The sequence below is a fragment of the Grammomys surdaster genome, unplaced genomic scaffold (genome assembly GCF_004785775.1).
Source record: "Grammomys surdaster isolate TR1022 unplaced genomic scaffold, NIH_TR_1.0 207, whole genome shotgun sequence".
Classification (NCBI taxonomy): Eukaryota; Metazoa; Chordata; class Mammalia; order Rodentia; family Muridae; genus Grammomys; species Grammomys surdaster.
Window position 1 is genome coordinate 2,096,484 of NW_021604652.1, and position 25,132 is coordinate 2,121,615.

At 43.5% G+C, this 25,132-nt stretch overlaps 1 protein-coding gene across 1 annotated transcript in view; it reads left to right on the forward strand.

The window, feature by feature from the left end:
* Positions 1-8,511: 8,511 nt before the first annotated feature.
* Slc16a2 (solute carrier family 16 member 2) overlaps positions 8,512-25,132 on the forward strand; it is a 115,102-nt gene continuing 98,481 nt past the window's right edge. The window contains exon 1 of the mRNA XM_028771446.1: positions 8,512-9,136. Coding sequence (XP_028627279.1) covers positions 8,695-9,136 — 442 coding nt within the window. The 5' untranslated portion in view covers positions 8,512-8,694. The remainder of the gene's footprint in view (positions 9,137-25,132) is intronic.

Consider the following 25,132-nt stretch of genomic DNA (forward strand, 5'->3'; position numbering starts at 1 on the left):
AGAGAGAGAGAGAGAGAGAGAGAGAGAGAGAGAGAGAGAGAGAGAGAGAGAGACTGAAACACATTAAAAACAGCACTATGGGGGAAATGTAAAGTTTTAAGTACCTACATTTAAAAATCAGAAAGAGGCTAAATAAATGACTTAATGAACAACAAGAACAAGCCAAACCCAAACTCAAACACAGTAGAATGCAAGAAATAATAAAAATCAGGACAGAAATTAATGAAATAGAAACAGTACAAAGAATCAAAGAAACTTAAGAGCTGATCCTTTGAAAAAATAAACAAAATTGATATATTTTTGGTTGAACTAACTAACAGAGAGGACCCAAATTAACAGATTAAAAAATGAACAGGGAAACGTAACCAATTAATTTTAAAATTCATCTAAACTACAAAAATAAAACCAAGAAGAAATCAGCAATCTAAACAGACCCAAAAGAAATGAAGAGACTGAAACAATAAAAAGCCTTCCAATTAAAAAGAATCCAAGTACAGAGAAACTCGCAGTAGAATTCTTCCAGACTTTCAGAGACAATCTATAGCCAATCCTTCTTAAATTATTTGAACAGACAAAATAAAAGAAGCACTTCCAAGCTCTTCCTATGAAGCCAGAGTCACTATAATAGCCAAACCAGGTAAAGACACAAAAAACAATATCCCTGACTAGTGTAAATTCAAAATAATAGGAAGTGGGGTGGTATAGAGAGGCATGTCCTTGGCTTAGAACTAAGCGAGAAAACTAAACTGGATTTCATTCACAGTATGACCTTGGGCAAATGGATTAACATCTCAAGAAGTTTCAACAAAATACTCCCTTTGACTCCTCCTCCATCCAGAAAGAGGCCCCAGGAAAAGTGCATTTAATCTGGCACAGAAGGAACTCTGTAAATATGTACTGAAGGAGAAAAATAAACCACCTCCTCTCTGTCCTTCCACTCTACCCAACTTCGTCACCTCTGCCCCTTGTACTGTTGCCCCGGCTCCATTCGAATGATTTTTTTTTTTTTTTTTTTTGTGGTCTAGCTTTCCTTATCTGCAGGGTCAGCAAGTTACACTTGAAACTTGGCCCCTGGGCCAAAGCAGTCATTCTCCTCCAACTTGGCTGGGGATACCTGATTCTGGTCCAAAGCCCAATACTCTTTCATTCCTCTATCTCGCGGTATGTAGGATCTTCTTTGGGGGTGGGGTATGTTTTGAAGTTCTTATGGTCCTGGCACTGGTGGCTATCTTGGAGTCTGGGAACTCACTCTCGAGGTTATACAAGTACTATTTGAGAATGTAGGAAACATAAACTCTACCTCAGCTCTCTCTCAGCCAGAAATAACTGCTCCTAGGTCTCCCTCAGGTTTCCCTCCTGAGCCTTTTTAGCAGGTAGTATTTTCACTAGTTAGCGCTAGAATTATCTTTCTAAATGTTTGTAAGACACATTTTAATCTAGACTGGGAATGCTTAATCCTTAAATGGCCAAATTTAAGAGAAACAGCTAGAAGAATATTATAAGGACAGACATTTCCTAAACTGAGCAAAACAAGATAACCCATCAAATGCAATCCTCTCAAAGTCCAGCTGAAAGAAGTCCAAGCAAGTGCTGAGGAAAATCCTTTTCCTTTTGTTTCTGACCCTTCGCTTGCCTCACAAGGTTTCTCATTGTTCATTATCGTTGTAAAGCCTGACCATTGTAAACAATGGCTTTATCTCAAATGTTTGTGTTTTACATTATATTACTTTCTAAGTAATTGTAAACAATGGCCTTATCTCAAATGTTTGTGTTTTACATTATATTACTTTCTATACCTATTTACAGTAATTAAAAGGGAAATTGGGTAATTTAGATATCACCTAAGTAAGTTTTTTGTCCTCTTGAGGCTTCAGTTTTCTTTTCTTTTTCTTTTTTTTAATTAAGATTTATTTATTTTATTTGTATGACTACATTGTAGCTATCTTCAGACACACCAGAAGAGGGCATCAGATCTCATTACAGACAGTTGTGATCCAACATGTGGTTGCTGGGAATTGAACTCAGGACCTCTGGAAGAGCAGCCAGTCCTCTTAACCTCTGAGCCATCTTTCCAGCCCAGGCTTCAGTTTTCTTATTTGTAAAATAAGGAGCCTGGAGCCCAGTGTGGTATTAAGGGGCTAGAATTACAACTCTTGGGATGTTAAGGCAGAAACATAAGTTCAAAGTCAGCCTGGGCTACACAGCAAGTTTCAAGCCAGTCTAGGCTATAAAGTAAAAAGAGTAGATGGTCCCAAGTCTCTAGAGAAAATTAATTCTCCCTCTATCAGCAACTGCCAGTTTCCAAAAGCATTTCAGATAGGGGTGTGACTTCATGAGCCCCTCCCTCATCCACGGTGAGATTTTGTCTGGCTTAATCTTGTACCAGTCTTGTGCACACAGTCCCAGCTGCTGTGAACTCGTGTGTACAACTGCATTGTCCTTTCTGACAAACACTGATTTGCTACTGATAACTGCTTTCCTTGAGTCTTGTAGTCTATCCACTCTCTCTTTCATGATGATCCCTGAGCCTTAGGGTTGGTGGTGTGTGATATAGATAACTCATTTAGAGCTTAGAAACTTGTAGTCTTTTATTGTTTGCATATTGTACATTTATGGATCACTGTATGAATCACTATCTACCGAAAAAAAGCTTCTCTGATAAGGATTGAGAGATACACTAATCTATGAGTATAAAAATAATTGAGGGAGCATTTTATTACTATGCTATAGAGTGGACATAGTAATAGACTAACTGGACTTTTCATTTGCTAGCCTGTGGTATCTGGAGGAGGTATTCATCTATGGTGAGAATGCCAACTGGTGTGGCCCACTATGAAATCCAATGTAGCAGTTTCTTAAAAAGCTATAAATCAAACTACCATATGACCCAGCTTTATCATATAGAGCCAAAGGACTCTATATTCTGCTACAGAAATACTTACACATCCTTATTCTTACTCATTCATTGCGGCTCTGTTTACAATTACCAGGAAATGTAAACAATCTATATGTCTAGAAACATAGATGGATGAATGGCTAATGAAAATGTGCTTTATATATACATTTGACTATTATTCTATTGTAAATAAAAATCCATTATGAAATTCACAGGAAATAATTCTAAGTGAGATAACCCAGACCCAGAAAGATAAGCACCACATGTTCTCTCTCATATGTGGATACCAGTTTTGAATCTTTAGATATGTATTTAAATTGAAGTACTCAGAGAGGGCAGAAAACCAGAAAGGAGTCACAGGGGTGTTCAATGAAAGGGGATGGAATGAAAGTACTGTGGAGGGGGAAAAGAAAATAGTAGAACAGGGAGGGTTAAATTGGGGGTGTGGAAGGGCAGAGAGTAAGAGGGAACATGGTGTAGAATAACTAGCACTAAAGACTTGAAAACACTATATAGAAACCTAATATTGCAGAAGCTTCCTGAAATCTGCACATGTATGTATGGGATCTAAATGGAGTTTATAAGTATTTCTTGAATGACTGTTAAACATAAATTAACAAAAGGCTAAAAGAAAACAGTTACGTTTTTGTTCCTTAAATATGATCAAGAAATAGTTAAACCAGTTTATTCTTTCACTTCAGGCTTTCCTCACACTAGGATGGGGTTACGTATTCCCTACCTCTTTCTTTTCCATAATGCTCCTGGTGCTTCTCTCATCTTTTCCCCTCCATGTCTGCTCTAATAATAGGCTCACTATTGAACAGACTGCTTCTTCTTGGCATTCAGGAAGCAGGCTCTGTGCATATGGTCAATTGATTCGTTTTTAATGCACTATTATTATGAATTGCCTCCTGGCTCGAACTGAAACCAAACTATGCCCAGTATCTCTTTTCTTCCATGCTTCCACTTTGGCTATCAGAAGGTGTCAACATTCAAATTCATTTCCCAGTAATGTGAGTTCCCATCAATACCCTTCTTGATTGTGGATAATGAAAGCAAAGACTTCTCTGCCTTTGGATGTTTTATTGTTGTTGTTACGCTACTAGAGCTCCTTTTCACAATCGATTCTACTTGGCTATTAGAGCCAAGGTAATGCTGTATCATCAGAAGTCTTAAGTTACCCTCATAAAGATGAATAAGGCTGAGTGAAGGAAAGGAAGGCCTTCTTGAGCATACTCTCAATGTGCCATCCATTCTCAAGTAGTAAGATGACTCGGACATAGGGCACAGGGATAATGAGAATGCTCACTGAGTTCCATTTTAGCCACAAAACTCTGTTAAATAGGAAACACTTGAGATGAGGGAGTTTCTTTCACATAAAATAGACAACTTGAACAATAGAAGGGTCTTCCAGAGGCTGTTTAGTCCAAGGAATCCTAAACATCCACCTGCATGCCTGTGACAGTCTACTGTGTATTCTGTGTCTACTGATTCATGAGAAAAAAAAATGTTGCCAACAGACTTCCTTTAGGAAAGATTTTCCCACTTAAAAGCTATGTTCTTTGTACATTTGTATAGTCTCATGTTAAATTATCATTTCACTAATGCTATGCTAGTGATGATATACATTTCCACATGACATTTAAAAATGGCGTTACGTTGGGATCGTAGACATTGGAGAGAAAATTCACTAGTCCTTAAGATCCAAATGTTGGGGAACCATTGTTTTAGCTCTATGGTTTCCATATCAGGCAGTAAATCAGTATTACTAGAAGCCTTGATAAAAACCGTATGTTTTAGGCTTCACTTCTAGATATTATGTTTAGAAGTTATTGACTGCAGGGAACTCAGGAGTCAATATTTTACCAAACCCTCTAAGTGATTCTAATGTGTCTCTGAATTGGGAAAATATCACTGTTTTTCTCTCTCTTACAAGAAATAAAAGGCATAACTATTTGGAATGATTCCACCCCAGGCTTCAGTCTGTTAAGTACAGAAGAAAAATGTGCTGTCTTACTTGGAATAACAGTGAAAACCTTCACTGAGGCGTTTCCACAGTCCAAAGTTACACAAGTCAAATAAAGAGTTACAGGGACTCTTGGCTACTTACCTGTGAGCCTGGTAAAGCTGAAGATTCTCCAAATAGTAAATATTCTTTAAAGACGTGTTACCCACTGTGGCTGGAGAGATAATTCAGCAGTTAAGAGGACTGGCTGCTCTTCCAGAGGTTCTGAGTTCACTTTCCAGCAACTACATGGTGGCTCACAGCCATCTGTAATGGGGTCTGATGATATCCTCTTCTGTCATGCAGGCATACATGCAAATAGAGCACTCATCACATAAAATACATTCATAAACAAATCTTTTATAAAGATCTGTTACCCCTGATGTCTGTTGACCAAGAATGATTTAAAGATTTATGGAAAAAATTGCATGCATTTGATGCGTGTCTTCTATACCTCTAATTAGTTCAAGCTACTTTCTATAGTATCATTGCCATTTTTTCTCCAGGATGCAACTAGGATGCATCTCTGACTCAAGAACTCTTCACTGGCACTCTTGAGTTAACTTTCTATTATCTATGACAAAATATTTGAGGATAGTCAGCTCTTAAGGAAGGAAGGAAGGGTCATTCAGCACACTGTTTCAGAGATTTTAGTTCATAGTCATATAATGCCACAGCCTTTGGGCCTGTGTCATTATAGTAGATGTGAAGTAAGCACATGGCAGAGAAGATGCTTACTTCATGGTAGCCAGGAAGCAGAAAGAAAGGAAGGGAGGGACCACAGTCTCGATATTCACCTCGAGGGCATGCTCCCAATGACTTAACTTTCTATCACAAGGCATTACCTCACTAAGGTTCCACTACCTCCCAACACTGCCACAAGCTGGTAACCAGGCCTTTAAGTTAGCACTGGCTTGTAGAGGACACTTGTTGAAAGCATAGCACTTGCATATACCAAATAAAGTTTATAACTCTCAGCATTACAGTTACTAATTCTGTGAAGTAGACAGAAGTATATGTTGCAGATAAGGAAATGAATTGCTTAAGATCACACTAGCTGCAATGAAATAACCAAGATTAGAACCCAGGTCTCCACATATCAGCGCTCTAGCCATTAAAAAGCACCTGTACCTTCAAAAAAAGGGGAGGACCGGTATGTACTGCATGTGTTGCTAGAATGATGGGTTGCATAACCCTGTCTCTGGGGTGGGGCGCATACTTTGAAATTCACATAAATGGGCAAAGATACCTGTTCTACCTCTTACTGGCTTTGTAAACTTAACTGACTTAACCTCTTGGGTCCTGTTTCCTCATTGCTGTGAATATTACATGACATCATGTATGCAAAGGGCCTAGCATGGTGCTAGGCTTACAGAAGATTCCCCAGTGAGTGATGCCACACCTCCTTCCACTGCATCCCCATTTCTGTGATCTAAAAGCCCATTCAAACCAAAAGGGAAATAGAATTTAACGAGGTACAGAACTTTATGGTTTACTCAGTTCTGGGACTGGAAAAAAATAAAACCTCTTTTTAGGGTCTCAGGTTCTTTGCAAGTGGATACCAAGTCTAGAGCTGTCCTAGAGGACAGCTGGCAATGTGAGCAATGGTTCCCCTGGCTGGAAAGCAACCCTCAAGCTTCAGTATTTAGCATGTCGATGATTTCTCATTCCTCATGGCTGAAGCATTGTGGAGTTTTATTAAAATGCAAGTGTTCCCTGGGAGAACCATCATACATATTAAGTTTTTGGCCTGATTAACTTTCACTTTCCTCTTTCTATGAGTAGAGTTCTTCTGTGTCTCTGCACTTTGGGGTCAGGGCAGGCTCTGAAGCAGAGCCACCCCTAAGCCACCTGTTAGAAACCCCACTCGATATTCAAGGCCCCAGAACTCTGCTATTGCTTGGCTAGGTTATAGCTCTCCTCGTCTCAGCAACAAGTTCTATATCCCTGTGTTAGATCATAGGGAGCTTCTGGCTTCTCTGTGTGAAGACTTGCCTTAAATTTTACCTTTTATTTGACTTCCTCCATGACCTTAAAGTAATAAATGGCTGATCTGAGTTGTGGTTCAGTTTGGAGGCCACAAGAAGCAAGAGATAAAATTTGCTACCCGTCAATAAGAGACCTGCTCTACTCATTTGCACAATGCCTATTTTGTGGACTGGCATGACCCTGTGATCTGTGAATTTGGCTGATTCCTTTCATGGAACCACAAGCCACAGGACACCCCTGTCCTGCCTGCCACCCAATTGTGCCTGTCCGCAGGTGCTTAAGGACATTGGCATCAGATGGAGCCCAAGCGCCTTGAGTTGCATTTCCAGCCGCCAGGCAGTTTTACCCAGCAGAAAAGTTAATCAGACCCGAGGTAAAATGCGACTGACGTTCACACGCGTTGCTAGTGCAAGTGCAGACCCTTAGGGGATGCAGAGTTGCCTGGAATCACCAGGTAGGTGAGAGTTGAGCTGGTACACTGTGGTTCACCCACAAGGCAGAGAGTCCCCTTCCCCCATCAGGTCTCAGGTACTCAGTTGAGAACAAACTTTCTCTTATTGAGTATTGGATACTCAATGGGACTCTGAGGTTAGTGCCTGAACTGTGGATGTACGAGAGAGGTTGGTGGTGGAAAGATATCCCTCTGCACTCGAAAAGCAGAGGTCCAAGCCCAAGGGTCCAGCCTGACCAGGAGGAGCTGGGCAGCCCTTGACCAAACTGGCAGCTAGATCTGGACCCCCTTTCTTGCTCTCTGGAACAGAGAGCCAAAAGTAACCTGAACTGTGCTCTGCGTCCCGCTGGAGCCTGGGCCCGGCCCCCTCTGGTGCCTTCGTGCCTCCCTTCTTTCCTGGCCCGGCCCCTGGCCCAGAGTCTGCCCTGGCCAAGCCTAGACCCGGCCCTCTGTGGCTCCTCTGGGCTCCAGGTTGGCGCAAACAAAGCCCTGATTGACTGCCCGGAGGGGCGGGCCCCGCTGCGGGGCCGCCTCCTCCCCTCAGTCCCGCCAGGGATTTGCCGGGAAGCGCGGGGGTAGGGGGAGACTCTGAGGGGTACGTAGGTCTGTGGAGGTCTGAGTTCCAGGCTTGAGAAGACTGTGCCCACCCTCTGTTTGAAGCCCAGGCTGTACCCTCTAGGTCACCAGTCTCAAGTCCAAGTGGGAACACAGACTCCCGAGGACAGGGTGGGGTTTGTCACGGACTAGCTCTTGTCTTGGGGTTCCCAGGACCAATCTAGCTGCAAGTTGCTTGAAAGCAAAGAGGGAGTGGACTCAAGGAACAGGCAGGGTCTTCCTTGGAGGCGTAGGGATTGATTAGTGTGGGTTCTGGGACCTGCGGGGAGGAGAAGGTAGGGTAACAGAGTAGTTTCTGCTCCTTTCGCTAATTTAATTCGACTTCTAAGTATCTGAACGAGAATAGGAGTCAGTAATTTGAAAAGGGAGTTTGGGGCGGCAGCAGCGGCTAGAGTAGGTAGGCAAGTAAGAGGAGGAAGGGCTGGGGAGAAGAGCGAGGTTGTAGCGGCTGCCTGTTGAGGAAGAGGTGGGAGGGAGGAGGAGGGGGAGGAGAGAGAGATGACGTGGGGAGACGAGAAGGGGGGTTGGACGGGGGAGGAGAAGGAGAGGGCTCGAGGGACCGTCTGTCGCGGGACAGGCTGGCCAGCTCGGGCGCTGAGAGGAGGAGGCAGGGGCTGAGGCAGCAGCGGCAGCAGTGCTCAGAGCGGCGGCGGGAGCAGTAGCAGCAGAAACAAGTACCAGCCAGACAACAGCTCCTCCGGCTCTCTCCGGCAAGCCACAGTCAGTCCCCTAGCCGCGATGGCGCTGCCAAGCCCGGCGAGCGAGGAAGCTGAGGGGCCCTGTCAGGAGGCAAACCAGGAATATCAGGAGCCGGTGTGTAGTCCTGTGCCCGAGCCGGAGCCAGAGCCAGAGCCCGAACCAGAGCCGGAGCCGGTGCCAGTCCCCCCGCCCGAGCCTCAGCCTGAGCCTGAGCCCCAGCCCCTACCCGACCCTGCACCCCTGCCGGAGCTGGGCTTTGAGGCTGAGCCAGTGCAAGAACCCGAGCCCACGCCCACTGTGGAGACCCGAGGCACTGCGCGTGGCTTTCAGCCTCCCGAAGGTGGCTTCGGCTGGATAGTGGTCTTTGCAGCCACCTGGTGCAACGGCTCCATCTTCGGCATCCATAACTCTGTTGGTATCCTCTACACCATGCTACTAGAGGAGGAAAAAGAGAAAAATCGCCAAGTGGAGTTCCAAGCAGGTGAGTGGCTCCACGTGCCCCGCCTGGCACTGTGGGCAAGGGCGTCCGCCCCCACCGTCATCCCCATACCTCTTGGTCTAAGGCGTCCTTTCAAAGGTCCTTTCTCATTCCTTCTTGCCTGTGTCCTGCTAGGGTATGGGTTGCAGGGCTCTGGGCAGTCAGGGCAATAGACCTAGGCTGAAGCGGTCCCGAGAGTGAGAACTGGAGCATTCATTGGTTACAGGCAAGCAATGAACTTTTTGCCCTGGGACAAATCCAGACTCACCTTTTAGATTGTTTAAAGTACTTTGCCCATGTGTGCTGGGGAAAATATCTGGAGGATTTGGGGGCGGGGCGGGAAGCGAAGTCATGTAGACAGGACAGTAGGAAGGTTGAAGGGCTCCAAGAGAAGCATTGAACAACGGGTCCCCGCAACAGCCTCTGTTCCTTTCGGGGACCAGAGCGGTTTTCTATCGAAACCCACTTCAGGAATCCTGATGACTCTTCGCTCAGAGTCAACACATGGCAGGCGTGTGTGTCGGCAGGAGAGAAAGGGAGGAGTGCGGGGGGTGGGGGTGTGTGTGCGCGCGTCTCTGCCTGCTCTGGGTTCGGCCCAGTCAGGCCGTGCGGTCGCCTGCCGTTCTGGGGAGCAAGACGCTCGCTGTGCACTGGAAGCCGAGCCCCAAAAGAGACAGACAGGGAGGCGGGATACAGGATGGGCCCTGCGACTCAGTTCGCACCTCAGCTGCACAGCTGCGCTCTCTCTGGAGCCCCACACCTCTGTTATCCGATGGGGGGGGAGGTGCTTCTTTCTCCCTGAAGTTAGAATGTTGTCCCAGCTTTGGCTTGGGACCGACTTGGTCATCCCTAAGACTGGCCAGGGTTGGAGACATAGCCCCTGCCTTACAGGCCTGTGGCTGTCAGACTCCCTAGCACAGAGACTCTCCAGTGACCTCCGGAAACTCAGACTGTTCGCTCTGCAGAAGACCCTCAGCTGTTCTGATGAGAGGTTTTTGGACCTAGCTGGGAGCTTGAGATATCCTTTCATGAAAATCTGGCTCCCCCTCTGAGCTGTCAGGATAGCTAGAAGTGTGCATGCCATCTCCTCAAGTTCCCTACTTGGAAAAAGTGGAAAACATAGTGTCCCCCCTGGAGTTCAGGGGGTTCTCTCTTGCCAACCTCCCAAAGAGGGGACTTTTAGATTATCAAATGAAATAGAAACCTTGAATTCTGGTATGCCCATTTGTGGGTTACTTTTACACATAGCCCCTCCACAGCCTTCAATCAAGGAGGTGTGTTGTTTGCAGCTTTTCTGGGCTGTCTGGCAGAAGGGGCTTTTGAGACTCTTGTGCCTCAGACCTTGTGACCCATTGGCAAAGCTGCACTGTACAGGGCCCACTTGAGAAAATCTCGACTGTACTCGTCGGCTGTAAATGGCAGTTCATAACAACCTAGGCTACTCGGTACTGGAGTGGAGGGGTCCCTGGACTCCATGAGACAACTTCTGGGTGGAGGGTTGCTTCTATACTCTCTGGGACCACCTTTTTCCTGCTTTGATGCAGATTAGGGGTTCTTGGGAAAGCAGCCAGGCTAGGCCCTCAGAATGTTGCCTTGGTTACTGAGGGGTTGGGAGGGAGTGGGCACCTGCTGAGAGTTGCCTTGTGGTTGAAGGCAGGCTAGTGGCCTTCAGGATCAGTGGTAAAGTTTAGGCGAAATTTAAAAGGAAGCAGTAGAGTCTAAGCTGAAATTAGGCCCCTGTATTTATGTGATGTGATCAGGCCTAGTGCTGGGGCCTTAGGAGCATGCAATAAAACTTGGAAAAACCACTATTTTACCAGGAAGAGGTTCACTGCTGGGGAACAGACTTCAAAGTAGGTGATCATAGGAGACTCAGGGGGAGGGCTGGCAGGGACTTTCCGGTCAATACCTCACAGTGCAGCTGGAGGGGGTGGTGGTGCTGTGGTCTTTGCAGAGGTGTGGCTAGTGTATATGCCAACGCAGACTAGGTCCACTGAGGAGCTGGAGTTACTGGCTTCAACTATGGAGAGTATAGGTCAGGAAGAGACAGAAAGGAATTTGAGATGTCCCAAGGGTCTGAGAATACTTTGGCTCGGGTCCTTGTTGTGGTATATCATGGTTTCACTGAAGTTATTTTTGATACTGAGCCTTTGTAGAATGCCTCAGTTTTTATTTTGGAAGTCAGTAACACCCTACTACATTCTTGTAAATATTTTACAGAAACATTTCATCCTCAGAATTACCTTTCTTGAGACCCTCGGATTTCTGAAGCTACTGTTTACTGACTTGTCTTTTGGGGCAGGCTCTTGCCTCGTAGCCTTAGGTGCCCTAGAATTTGTTGGGTAGCCCACAGTAGCTTTATACTTGTCATAGTCCTCCTGCTTCAAATTTCCAAGTGCTAGGATTATAAGCATGTGCCACCATACTTTTGCCCAAGTCACAGTTTAGATCTTGATATTCCAAACATCTTTGCCTGCAAACAGTTTCTTCAGTCTATTCAAATTTCATGGTCATCTGTGTCACAGCCCTGGAATATCAAAAGATGGGAAAAACTTAGTATCTCGCTACTGTCTTTATGAGCCAGCATTTGCCCAATAACCAGTCTGAGAGGACACTTAAGGAAGTTGGTACCTTGTTTATTTCTATTAATATAATTTTTACATTTTCTTAATGTCTTACATGACATTCATTCCTAACAATCCATTAATTTGTATTTGGAGGTATTCTGCAACCAAAGTGGCTTTTTGTTAGGCCTAATACTGTCATAGCCATGAAGATATGCATAATGGCTTAGTAGGTCTAAGGTTCTGCAGTAGTGAAAGTCCCAGAGAAAGGTAATGCCTATGAGACAATTCCAAACAGGGGCACAGGTCAAGAAACGGATAGAAGGAAAATAGAGTTTGGGCTGTCCTAGAGCAGGTAATCTTTGTGAATCCTGTGGCTTTGAGGTTCTGGTGTTTGTGTCCTTTCTTCAGCTCATTTGAGGGATGCCAACTCTCCCTAGGAGCTAGGTCTGGGAGGACTGACGGGCAAAGGATTCTTGAGAGTGAAACAAATAACTGAGGTGTAGGCTGGGGGAATAAAGGATGAAAGAACAAGAGAGAAAGGAGTGTACATGTTTGTAGAAATCATGGAAAATTGGGGAATCTCTCCAGCCCAGAAAAGGCATCAGATAGGACAAGAGGCAGGCAGATCACTTTGTAGGTTCTAAAGATCAAACACGGTTTCTTGGAACAACAGCTGATCCTTATGATGGGAAATAGGAGCAAGACTGTAATGGTTGCTAGCCTTAGCTTACTCTTCAAACTCTAAGCAGAGACAAGGTTGGGGTTTAAGTTCATCTGGTAAGGCAGATTTAGCCAGAGTTGCTAACATTGGATTCAAACTAAAGTCTATTTTAAAGTGATTCAGAGTAAGCCCTTGCTCTTTCAGCCTTGATTTTCAGTTTACCATGGAGCCATACATGATGAGAGGTCCTTTTATTGGGGAGTTTAGAGGTACGGTCCTTGGAAATTCATGAGGCTAGGGCTCTCACTACTAAACGAAGTGGACAATAGTAAGGAAGGTTCACTACTGGTTTGAGTAGGGGCAGAAGCAAGCCAGCTGTCTTTCTCCTCATCACAGCATTGCTTCAGTGACTCATTGGGTTTACTAGTAAATTGTTGACTTAGAGATTGAAGTATCTTTTGAGTAAACATCTTGTCAATCCCCTGACTTTGGCTGAAGGCTTTTACCTGCTGTCCAGCAGAGCAAGATCATGTTGGTGCTTCAGGCCACAGGGCCAATGGCTAGACATCTTTCAAGTCATTCCTCTGCCTCCTCCCCAATCAGAGTGGGTCCCAATCTGTGACCATGCTTTATGCTTAGAAAATATGAGTATGAGAGGCTGCAGCACTGGAAAACCAAACAAGAAAACACTTGTTGGAGCTGATAGCTGGGTTGCCTGGAGCCTTGTCTCACTGGCCTCAAGTGCTCATTGTAAACAACTCTTCTTCCTCCTAGTAGTATTGGAGAGTGAAACTCTAAATCTAAAAAGAGTGAGACCTCAGGCCAAATCTGAACACTCCCCCCACCCAAACTGGTGATCTCAATGATAGCAGCTAGGAGTTATAACATTTGTGACCTCAACTTGCTCTGTACCTCAATTACCTATCTATAAATCAAGAAAGCTAAGTGTGTGAATTTTCTAACCCCAACATTATATCGTTCTTTACTATTCACCTAGCATAAGTTTTGACATGCAAACAAAAATTTGTTAAGCTTCCCAAAGGGGCAGTTAAGAGAGTTGGGAGTATATTAGGAAAGTGAAGAAAACCACATGGACACTGTTTTTCTACTTTATCTGGTTTTTAAAAGACTAAGGGGCTATACAATTTGTGCACCTTTAAAAAGACCAGCTCCATTTTGTACAGTATATAAGAGCAACTCTGAGCCTACACATATTTTCCCCACACTGTTCTGCCCTCCAGAGAACTGGATTTCGAAAAGAACTCTCAACTTGGTGTGCTGCTAGTCTTTATGATGCTCTTTCCCAGTATTCAAATCTGTTCCTCAAAAGTATTAAACTGAAAGCACTCCCTTGGGCCTCAGCTTGGACCCCTCTCTTTAAAAAAGCAACTAGGTTTACTTTTATTATTTTATGTGTAAGTGTTTTGCCTGCATATACATCTGTGCATCACATGTGTGCCTGGTGCCCTAGGAAGTGATGAGCCTCCATGTGGATGCTGCAGATAGAGTTTGGGCCCTTTGCAACAACAAGAAGTGCTTTAAACCACAGAGCCAACTCTCCAGTCCCCAACCCCTCTCGTAAAATTTGATTTCCTACAGCTTGCCCTCATTTCTCACAAATGCATGGTCTGTGCGACCTTTGAGTTTTTTGTTTGTTTGTTTTATTTTGTTTTTGTTACTTCAGGCTAGAAGTGAAAATCAAGATTTCTGATTGTGATGCAGAGCTTCCCATCGGGGGACTTCAGACAGGGCATTTTTGTAGCTGGCTTGGGGATACTTGGAGAGCCTTGGAGAAGGCAGAGATACATGCCTGACATCCCTGGTCAATTTTGGCTTTACTCTTGGTTTGGCTGAGAATGCCTAATGAGGCACCAGGCATGAAATGCTTTCCTTTTACACAGGATTTTTATTTTCTTGTCATTTGGCAACATTTTGTGAAGAATAAGCAAGCAGCTAGCCTATCAACATTTGCAGAAGTATGTAACAGATGTTGTCTCCACCTTTTTTTTTTTTATTATTGGATGTTTTATTTACATTTCATATGTTGTCCCCTTACCCCATCCCCCACCCACCCAGGAACCCCCAATCCCCTCACACCTCCTCCTTCTTCTTTGTGGATGTAACCTCTATCTACCCCCCCACTCCCACCTCCCCACCCTCAAAACTCCCACCCCCTGGGGCGTCCAGCCTTCATGAGGTCAAGGATCTCATCTTCCATCTGTGCCCAGCAGGGCCCTCCACTCTTATATATTCAGCTAAGGCCCTGGATCCCTCCATAAGTGCTCCCAGGCTGGTGGTTTAGACCCTGGGAGCTGTGGTTGGTTGGTATTGTTGCTCTCCTCATGGGGCCACAAATCCTTTCAGCTCCTTCAGTCTTCACTCTAACTCCTCCATTGAGAACCCCATGATCACTTCAATGGCTAGTTGTGAGCATCTGCCTCTGAATATGTCAGACTCTTGAAGACCTCTGAGGAGACATCCATATCAGGCTCTTATCAGCATGCACTTCCTGACTTCCACATCAGCATCTACCTTTGGTGACTGCACATGGGATGGATACTCAGGTGGAAAGGTCTTCAGATGGCCCCTCCTTCAGTTTTTGTCCCTCGCTTTGTCTCCATATTTGCTCCACCTTTTGAGAAGTCTAGTTTCTCAGGAGGGTGCCCCACTCCTCCCAACAACCAAATACCATGGGGTTTGCTTTGTTTTATTGTGTGTTAAAAGGAATTACTTTGTTTGTTTTAGATCGTGTGCATGATGGAGTGTGATTTCTTGACTTGAACTCTCACTTGGGATTGAGTGTGTCAACCCCAGAGAAAAGGACTTGTTTACTTTTTGTTTGTTTGATTACCTTTTGAGACATGAGCTCACTACTTAAAACAAGCTGCCTTCAAACTTGCAGTGATCTTCCTGCCTCTATCCCCTAACTAGTCAGATTACAAGCATGCAAAATCACATGTGGCAGCAAGGCCTTGTTCTTAAAACATGCATATGTGTGCGCACATGTATACCGTGATTCATGTGTTGTGAATATTCCACTGGAAAGAAGTCTTCCTGTATCGTTCTACAGAGTTAAATTTAATGTGACGGAGATACAAAGTATCCAGCCTAGAAAACATGCTAGGTCAAGAGGATGAAGAGTATCGTCAGCCTGGCTGGGTCATATTTCTTGGTCCAGATCCATTTGCTATTCCCCAGTTATGAGACTAGGAAACATTTAACACAAATTCCACTCCATATTCACATTCCCTTTCATTCTGCATGCTATCTAGTATTCAGATGTTACTGAGAAGGGAGCTGAGGTCATTGCAGACATCTCTGACTAAAGTGGTATTAAAGGACCTGCTCTGATGGTGGGTGCATTGCCTGCCGATATGAAAGAACTCAGCATCTACTTGTGGGTGGAGAATGTGGCATGTAACCTCTTCATCTTAGCCGTCCTGTCCTTCTCTGTTCTCTACTTTTGTGTTAGAAGGGTTGATAAGAGGAAAGTGCGAGATTGGCTGTCCCAATCACATTGGCTCAGCTCCCCTCACTCCTCAGTGTGTCTTTTTATCATATTTGCTAGATATGCCCTCTTCCTTCCTCCCCACATTGTTCTCCCTCTTCTCCTGCTCTCCGCTTCTCAGTTAGGAAGTCAATTGTTTAGGATGTTACACAAGTTCAACTCTATCTGCAGTCTCAAGATCACACATCACACACACACACACACATACACACACACACATATATATGTATACCGAGCCCTCTCTGTTTACTTTTCTCCACTCTGAGTGAACGGTGACTCAAGGGTATAGAAACCACCTCCAGATTTTTGTGGTAGAATAGCTGTTATGAAACCCATTTGGCCATTCCCATACCTTCTCATTTCATAGCCCTAAGCACCCAACCCAAGAGGTATTATTATGGTTGAGTCTTAATACAACTCAAGAAATCTCCTTGCTTTTTCTTTAAATCCTCACCATCAGTGTTGTCCATCTTCTAGGCCCCCAGAATTCCAGACTAGGTTTAGCTTCAGGATTCTGGTTCATAGCACGTTATGTTCCTATCATCTTTGTTTCTACCAGCAAAAAATGCACAGTTGGTTGTAGGAAGATCAGAGAAGGAAGGAAACAGATACCCAAACCTTCAAGAATAAAAAGAAAAACAAAGTTTAGGGAGGGCAGAGAGAGGAAAGGGTAGTTCCTTGGTTAGTTGCTTTCCTATTTCTATGAGCTGGGTCAGAAACAAGGAAAATGGATCTTGCTAGATAACCAGTCCTCACACAGGTTCTTTGCCTACCTTATCCTGGGGATCTACCCACCTACCATTTTACCCCAGCTGTAATGGTATGTGCATGCACCCATGTGTTCACACCTGTATGTTTCTGTGTATAGTGGGATAGAGAATGTCTATCTGGCCTATTAATAGACTTCCTTCAAACATGGTGTCTATGAGATTGAGGTGGTTTTAGCCGCTTGTTCAGGCTACTGAGCTCACAAACAAAAAGATTCTTCTGCTTATGGTCCATGTCAATCATGCAGGTATGAGAGAATTGGGTAGAAGACTGGAGATAACTCCCTGCCAGCTCTCTCTGCCACTGGGGAGACGGGGATGGGGGGAGGCAGTATGGAGGATAGAGCCTAGCTCGGCTGCCTCTGCTACATTCCACAGTGGGATTTCTTTGACCTTTAGCACCGTATTTCTGTTGAGCATCCTAATAATAGTAATAGCACAGTTGTGATAAGCAACATTTACTTAACAACAATTAGTTCTATGGAAAGTACCATCCTGCACACTTTCAAGTACCAATTTGTTTTCATTCTCAACAGTCTAATCATGTAGGTACCACCACTTCCTCCATTTTGTAGATAAATCAAGGCACAGAAACAACATGTTCAGGTTCATGTGACAAAAGCCAGGATTTGGATCTCAACAGTCTAATCACAGAACTCCTGCTTTTTGGCCCTGATTTAACGCATAGCACAGCGGTGGGAGCAGTTACCTTGGGACACTACTTTGGAATTTTCTCCTTCCTGCATCTTCTAGGCATCCTTATGAGAGAGGGAGATGGGGTTTAGTAAACAAAGGTTGGGCAGTTTTGTTATACAGGACATCATCTTCTCACTACCCATCTCACTGTACCCAGAGAGTATGTGCAAAGAATCTTAATTCTTAAAGTCCAAAAAGTGTTAGACAATTTGTCACTTCTTTGTTTTTCATTCCTGAACAAGTCACATAACCTTTCTAGGATTCAGCAGTCCCACATACAAAGGCCACAAAGCCATCCTCAGCAAGTAGTATTTAATTTGATAGCTCTGTCATGGTGGAACGTGACTGTGTGTTTATAAAAGGTCTTTGCAAATTATGGTCATCTTTGTTATTATGATTATCCTTGCTCAGGCTCTAGAAATGAAGTCACTATGCTTTGTCTAAATGTGTCTCTAAAGATCTCTTCATATCCTCTCGCTCTCTACTCCATCTCTTCACCATCTCCTCTCTGGATTCTTCTGCAGTTTGGTCTGATGTCCTAAAGCTAAAGACTGGCCTGGTTGTGTTTACTTTGTTCCTTGGCGCTAGGAGAGCCCAAGCAGAGGAGGTGCCAGATTCCAGGTCATATGCATTCAAGGAAACAAGACATGTGGAAATGTTTACAGCACTTGTCAAGAGCTTACAAACCTCACTCTGTCAAGAATTGTAGGGCCGGTGGGGGGCGGGGGTGGATGCTGGATGGAGTTAGGGTGTCACTTCCTCCAGGGAGACTGTCACAGAGTCTTGTTCTCTTGCAGATAGTAAGGAAGAAAGAAAGGGATATTTAGGGTCAGAAGGTCTGAGCCAGGGGACATTAAGTTTATACGGAGACTTACTCCTTTGTATTCAGCTCTGAAGTAGGCTAGTTTCCTTGTGTTTTAAACAGGATGGCCAGAGAGAGCTGAGGTCACAAAGGAGGACTACAGTAGTAGTTTCGAGCATACACTTCAGTGGCCACTTAGGAAGCCTCTATTAAGGCCAGTTAGTTAGTTGTCTGAGGAAATGGCTGTATTTTGTTGCTTTGAGACAAGGGCCTTACTCTATAGCCCAGGCTGTCTTTGAACTCATGATGATCCTCCAGCCTCAGACATCAGGTGTTGGGATTATAAACACACGCCACCATGCCTGATACACTTTTCTTTACTTGCTTGTAACAAAATGTAAACTACAAGTCCTTCTTTAAGACAAGGATTTTAAATACACCACAAGTAAGCATCCTAATTTTTAGCTATTCGAATATGTGAGCTAAAGGCCTAAAGATATAGGTTGATGGCAGAGCATTTGCCTAGCATATACAAAGGTCCTGGGGTCTGTCTGAAATCTGCACCTAACCAAGAGATTGAGGTAAGTATGGAAAGATGGTGGGGGGAGTTCCCATCTTACAGGTCTATAATTAAGCTATGTGTGGAAAGATGTGTCCTTAACTAATCCATTTGTAGTGGAGGCTGCTTTGAAAGGGGGTTGAGAAATGAGTGAAGGTGGTGAGTTGCTGCCATGTTTCACACTTCTCTGCTCAGTCACTGGCATTATGCTTCCCTACTTACCCTGAGCTTTCCCAAAGTCGATCCTCAAATATTACTTTGTGAAAATACATGGAGATAAAATTCAAAATGTATAGTGTTGAAAATTCTCTCTCTCTCCCTCCTGTTTCTCTCTCCTGTTTCTCCCCAAGGCTACCAGCACTTTTCTAGGGTATCCTTCAAGAAATATTCTGTTTCTTGCTATCATTCAAATGCATAGCCTACGTTTGAAGTGCAAATGATGGAACATAACCCACATTATCTTCTAACTTGCCTTCGAACTTCAAAGTATTGTGGGTATTAGTTATACATTAAGTCTATAAAGTAAGCCCTCATTCTTTGCTGCAGACACATCATATTTTCAAATGGATATATCATAAATTATTTAATCAATGTCTTACCGATGGACATTAAACTGTCTTCAATATTTTCCTATGGGCTTTAGGATGAAGCAGCACTAGATGGAGATACCTTACTTATCATATGGTTCCTGGACAAAGTTTTCAATTTCTTGGAAATTTTATTAGTTTTCTAATACATAAAATAACATCATCACTGATATGAAACAACACATATTCAGTATCTAACATACAGTTTGGCACCTACTGAGCATCTGATTAAGTGTGAGTTCTTTCCTGGCTCATGCGCCTTCCCCATCCATTTTCTTCCAATTGCATGAATATGGGTTTAATCCAAGAGAATAGGTCTTTACTGTGTGCTGGAATGACCTCCACATGAGCCAGAGCAGTATCCCTTAAGAAGTTTACAATTTCTTTGAGAAAATACAACATTCAAAATAACTATGGTTATTGCTAAATAGGAAAAAATGTGTGTTGTATTCAGTTGAATGTTGTTATCACTTTCTTGTGGTGATATGGGCAAAGAGAGAAGAATGTAGAATAGGAAAACTTGCTGGTAGCGTTGGAACTCAACATAGGGTTTAGCTTCATGGAAACTAGGCAAATCAACAGTACAGGAGTTGAGAATTAGACAATTTGTAACCAGGTATTGTGGTACAGGCCTATAATCCCAGCACTTGGAAACAGAGGCAGGAGGATCAGGAGTTCAAAGTCAGATTGGTCTGCATAGTACTACTTTGTTTCAAACAAATCTAAAATCCAGAAGAAAAAAAAATTAGACTATTTGGTTGCGTCTCAGATTCTGGTTTTTGTTGTTTTGTTTTGGGGTGGGTTTTCCCCTTCTGGGAATTCAGTGAGTCACTGTTCCCCATTAGGCCCTACACAGCAGATGGGGTAGGGTGGGGTGGAAGGGTAGGAGAAGGAAAAAATACTCAGGACATTTGGAGAGAAGAGCATGGGGTGGGGGGATGTCTGGGCATCAGGCCACAAAATGAGATGCCTGAAAATGGCCTGTGGCACATTAGCCTGGGCCACACCACCTGCTTTTCTATGTCAACAACCTAGACATATTTTTTCTAAGCACTCTGAGGCCAAGAAGAACATAGTAGTAGAAGCTCTCAGACTAGGTCCTGAGTGGTGTCCAGATCCTGTGAACCCCAGGAGAAAGAAGTCTGTTGAGTTGAAACAGTTATCTCTTACTGGGTACATTGTACTTGATATCTCCATTTTTTAAATTCATGGAACAGTTAAAGGAAACTGTTTAGGCTCATCATCTGCCAGTGTCTTTGGTCACATCAAGTTCTACATTGATGGGATCTGGGAAATAAAAAATTAATATGATTTTGTGTCTATTACGGGTAAGTTCACTGTATGGAAGGGCTGTGTAGAATTCCTGATCCCCTTTTCTAGGTGCAGAAAATAGACAGAAGACTGGAGGTAAAAGAGTAGACAGTGATTCTAACCCAGGACTTCCAATTCCGTGCTTCATGGGCATGGAAATGCACAAGTTTTCTGGAAGCTCCATAGAAATTTTGCTAACCTTGGTACCATCTGAAGTTTAAGCATATGGATAAGAAGCACGATATGCAGTAGGAGAAAAGATGCAACCAGGAGTTGAGTCATTAAGGGAATAAAAACAAGAGTTACAGAAGGAAAGATTTAGACATAACTGAGACTTTGTGGCTGGAATTCAGAAAATACTGTCATCAGTGAGGAGAGAGGAGTAGGGGAAAGGAGTGGAGGAGAAGAGGAGGGGAGGGGAGATGAGAAGAGGAAAGAGTAGAGGAGGAGAAAAGGGAGTTCTCCAGTAAGTTCTTTGTGACCTTGCTAAGTCCCTTTTCCCTTCTGGACTTCAGATTTCTCTCCTTCTGAAATAAAAAATTTGGACCAATGAACAGTCCCACAAGGAGACCTTGGGCATGATGGTGATGGTGAATGGCAAAGAAGTGAACAAGAAAACTTCTTTGAAAATGGAAACATAGCCTCACAGGTTTGAGGAAAGACAGATTTCAGAGATAGTAGCTATCCATAGCTTCAATCCTATATCCTTGAAGAATTCCCTCAAGTGAGGCAAAGATAGATGGCAAGATGGTTTAGCAGGTAACCCACTTGCCACCAAGCCCAGATGTCTTAAGTTATCCTCAGGAACTGCAGAGTGGCAGGAGAGAACTGATTTTCAGTGAGTTATCCTTTGACATCACACAGACTGTGACATAAGGGCATATGAACATACAGATAGATGATAGATAGATAGATAGATAGATAGATAGATAGATAGATAGATGTGATAATTCTTAAAGAGAGATGAAAAGAGAATTATGTGTGTATGCATGTGTATATACTTGTGCAAGTAAGACCACACCTCAAAGCACAGCTGATATTTGCTAGAACCAATTATGACATTCTGAGTTAACATCATAGAAAATCTTTCCTGAATAATCTCCACTCTAAGACTGCTTTCTAGGGACTAAAGAAATGGCTCAGTGATTAAGAACACTTGTTACTCTTGCAGAAGAGCTTGGGCTCGATTCCCAGCACCCACACTGTGGCTCACAACCTACTGTAACTCCAGTTCCAAGACAGTGGCACTGGATGTACTCATAGTGCACAGACATGTATAGGAAAATACTAATACACATAAAACAAAGTCAATAAATCAAAAAAATTAAAAATTAAGATAGCTTTCCAGATACTAGAGTGGTTTTATTATTTAAAAGAAATTTGTGTTTTATGTGTAGGGATCCTGTCATAGAGTCAGCTTCAATCAGCACTCATGTTCAGCCAAACTGTTTGGATAAACACTATACACTAGCTGTTTGTCCATGCAACATTTAACTTCTCTGTACTCTTATTTCCCTGTTTGTAAAAGGAAGATAAGAAAATCACTTACAATATATGGTTATAACATGAGCTTATAAACTGGTTTAGAACAGTATCTGACACATTGCAGGAGCTACATAAATGTTTGCTGTTCTTAGTATCTAATAATCTTCATACTGGGACCTGAAAGAGCAATGGGATTCCAGGTTAGCCTAATTATTGTCAAGAATTGGGAGTTGGGTGCATTGTTAAGATACCACATAGGCGGGCTGGAGAGATGGCTCAGTGGTTAAGAGCACTGACTGCACTTCCAGAGGTCCTGAGTTCAAATCCCAGCAACCACATGGTGGCTCACAACCATCTGTAATGAGATCTGATGCCCTCTTCTGGTGTGTCTGAAGACAGCTACAGTGTATTCATATAAAATAAATAAATAAATCTTTAAAAAAAAAAAAAAAAAAGATACCACATAGGCTACTCTCATGTTGCCCAAAACTAGATTAGGACCTTCAGAGTCCCTAAGAACTATTTTTAGACTGTTAAATGCTGCAAGACGACAGAGTTCAATTGGTAAATATATACTTTTCTTGTTTGGAGGTCGTCTTAACTTATCGATACCTAAGATTATGCTCAATTCACATGTGGAGTCATCCCACACTAGTTATACTAGTCCATACACTCCTCTCTAAGTTCTGTAAAGAATCAATAACTATGCGTGGTCTACACGGCTACCCAGAGCAGTTCTCCACCCAAGCAATTCCATACGCAGCAGTGAGTTCTGTATCCTGTTCCTACTAGCTTATCTTGCCAAGCCTCATGGACTCTTTACTGGTTGGAACCTCCCACACAGTACTTGGAAGGATTATTATCTTCTGGGAGCAGGTGAGGACATAGACCTGGAAGTCTCAATAAAACAATCCTGGCAGGAAGCTCTAAATATTATCAAGTTAAAATCCTGATGTAGAGCTGGAATGAGAGAGAAGAATGGTTAGGATCCTCCTGTCTCTTGGTGATGAGTGAAGCAAGAGTCTCCCAGCTCTGGCTATTCCAGTGGCTTCAAGTCAGAAACTCTGATGTCATTATCAGCTTCTATAATACTCTGTGCATCGGCAGGTTCGAACCACCCAAGTGGTGAACCATAAGACAGTTATGTGCTTCCGGAAAAATGGTTTGGGGGGCTTTTTTTCCCCTTGACCTACATTTTGCCCATGGAAAGAATAGCTCAAATTAAAATTTAGTTAGTCTGCTAACTAAACAGATGGAGAGACAAGGTTTTATAGGTAAGAGAGATACAGAGACCTTCATTTACCATCTCCTTGAGGATGGCATCACTCACATTAAGGCCTGTGTTATCTGCCCTTTTCATAAAGTGTCTCAAACATGGAAGGCTCAGGTGGAACCGGTCAGACCAGATGTTGTGAGCCTACGCCTTGTAGAAAGGGGAAGATAGATACACACACACAGCCATGGGAGAGAATAAGAAGGAAACAAATCTATTGTTCCAGCCTCTAACTTGAAAAAACTACCTATGGCTTCCAGAGTATCACCAATGAACACTGTTAAAGAATGTTGTGGCTCATCTATGTCCCGTGAATGGACTTGGCTGGTACTCCAGACAGGAATAGAAACCTCAAGGCTACATTCCAGGCCACGGCTCAACAGAGGCCAGCGCTGGCCTTGAGGCCTCCTTCTTTTTCATGGATTTATTCTGAGCGTTGAAATAAAAGATGCCTTGGGATGAGAGCACACAATGACAATCCCAAAGTTTAACCCCCCTTTGTCTCACTTCTCTACATTCTACAAGGCCCAAGATTTAACATTAAGTAGACAGTTTTAGAGCCCTGACTTTACTATTTATCTGATCCATAGCCTTGGCCAAGTCTGAACTTCACTTTCCTTCTCTCCAGAAAAGAAGGCAGTGGAGGTTACAATCCCTGCCTCTCAGCTGTGTGATACAGTTCAAATGATAGAAACAATGTGATAACCCTTTAGAAACTACTTTGAACATTCCACATGAATTATCATCACGGTCATATTAATAAGCAAATCTGCAGATTTGCATGTGTGGTCATGCATGTATATGTGGACTGAGACATTTACCCACCGGGCATGCATGTATAAGCAACTCCATCTATGTAAGAAATTATACATACATTTATCTGATTTTAAGCTTGAACTCTTGACCTGAACCATTATAAATACATACTCCCAAAGAGTGTGCACATATGAACAGCCTTCTAGCTGTGAAATGAATGAGCAGACCACAGCATTCATCTTCTCTCTAGACTGGTCTTCTAGGAGTCTGAAAAAGACACTCTTTCTAAATTCCCCAACTTCATCCTGCCAGTGTGTCTCTTTTGCCCTTGCTGGGGCCTCTTCCTGGCCTCCATCTTGTTTGCACGTTAGCACAGCTGCTGCTAAAATTCAGGCTGCCCTGTGTGGTATCCACATGTCTGGAGAGCATGGGTCCTGTCCAGTTGCTCCATGACTAGCAGCTCTCCAGCTCCTTCCCGCACAATGTATTTATAGCCATGGTTGCAAATAGCTGACAACATTTTCAGAGTATTTTTCAAAACACAGTTAATCCAGCCACAGAAATAGTCACTGGCCCAAATGCTCTGAAGCTAAAAGAAATTAGGCCCAAAAGGAAACTGAATTTCACATCCCTCTTCTCCTCTTCTGCCTGTTCATCATCCATCCTGTGTTCCCCTTTGGTCACTTCTTATTCCATAGATCTCTGAGCTTAAGGTATGGGAATATGGTACCATAGAGTTAGTAGATTTGCTTCAGAGAGCTTGGCACCATCAGAGCATAGTGCTTTAAGAAGAAGGAAAGAAAAGTGAAGGAAGAGAGAGTGAGACTGTTGAGGATTAGGAAAAGAAAGGACATAGCTGTAGAATTCGTAATTGTCAGACCCAAAACAAGGAAGCTGAGAGCCCATTTTGTGGTCAACTAGAATTTTGGTCGGTTATAGAGAATTCCCATCCTTCCCACAATCTGCAGGATGTGGACCTGAACATTGCATTGCTTCTTTGGAGGGTTGAAATATTAAAGCAAGGCCC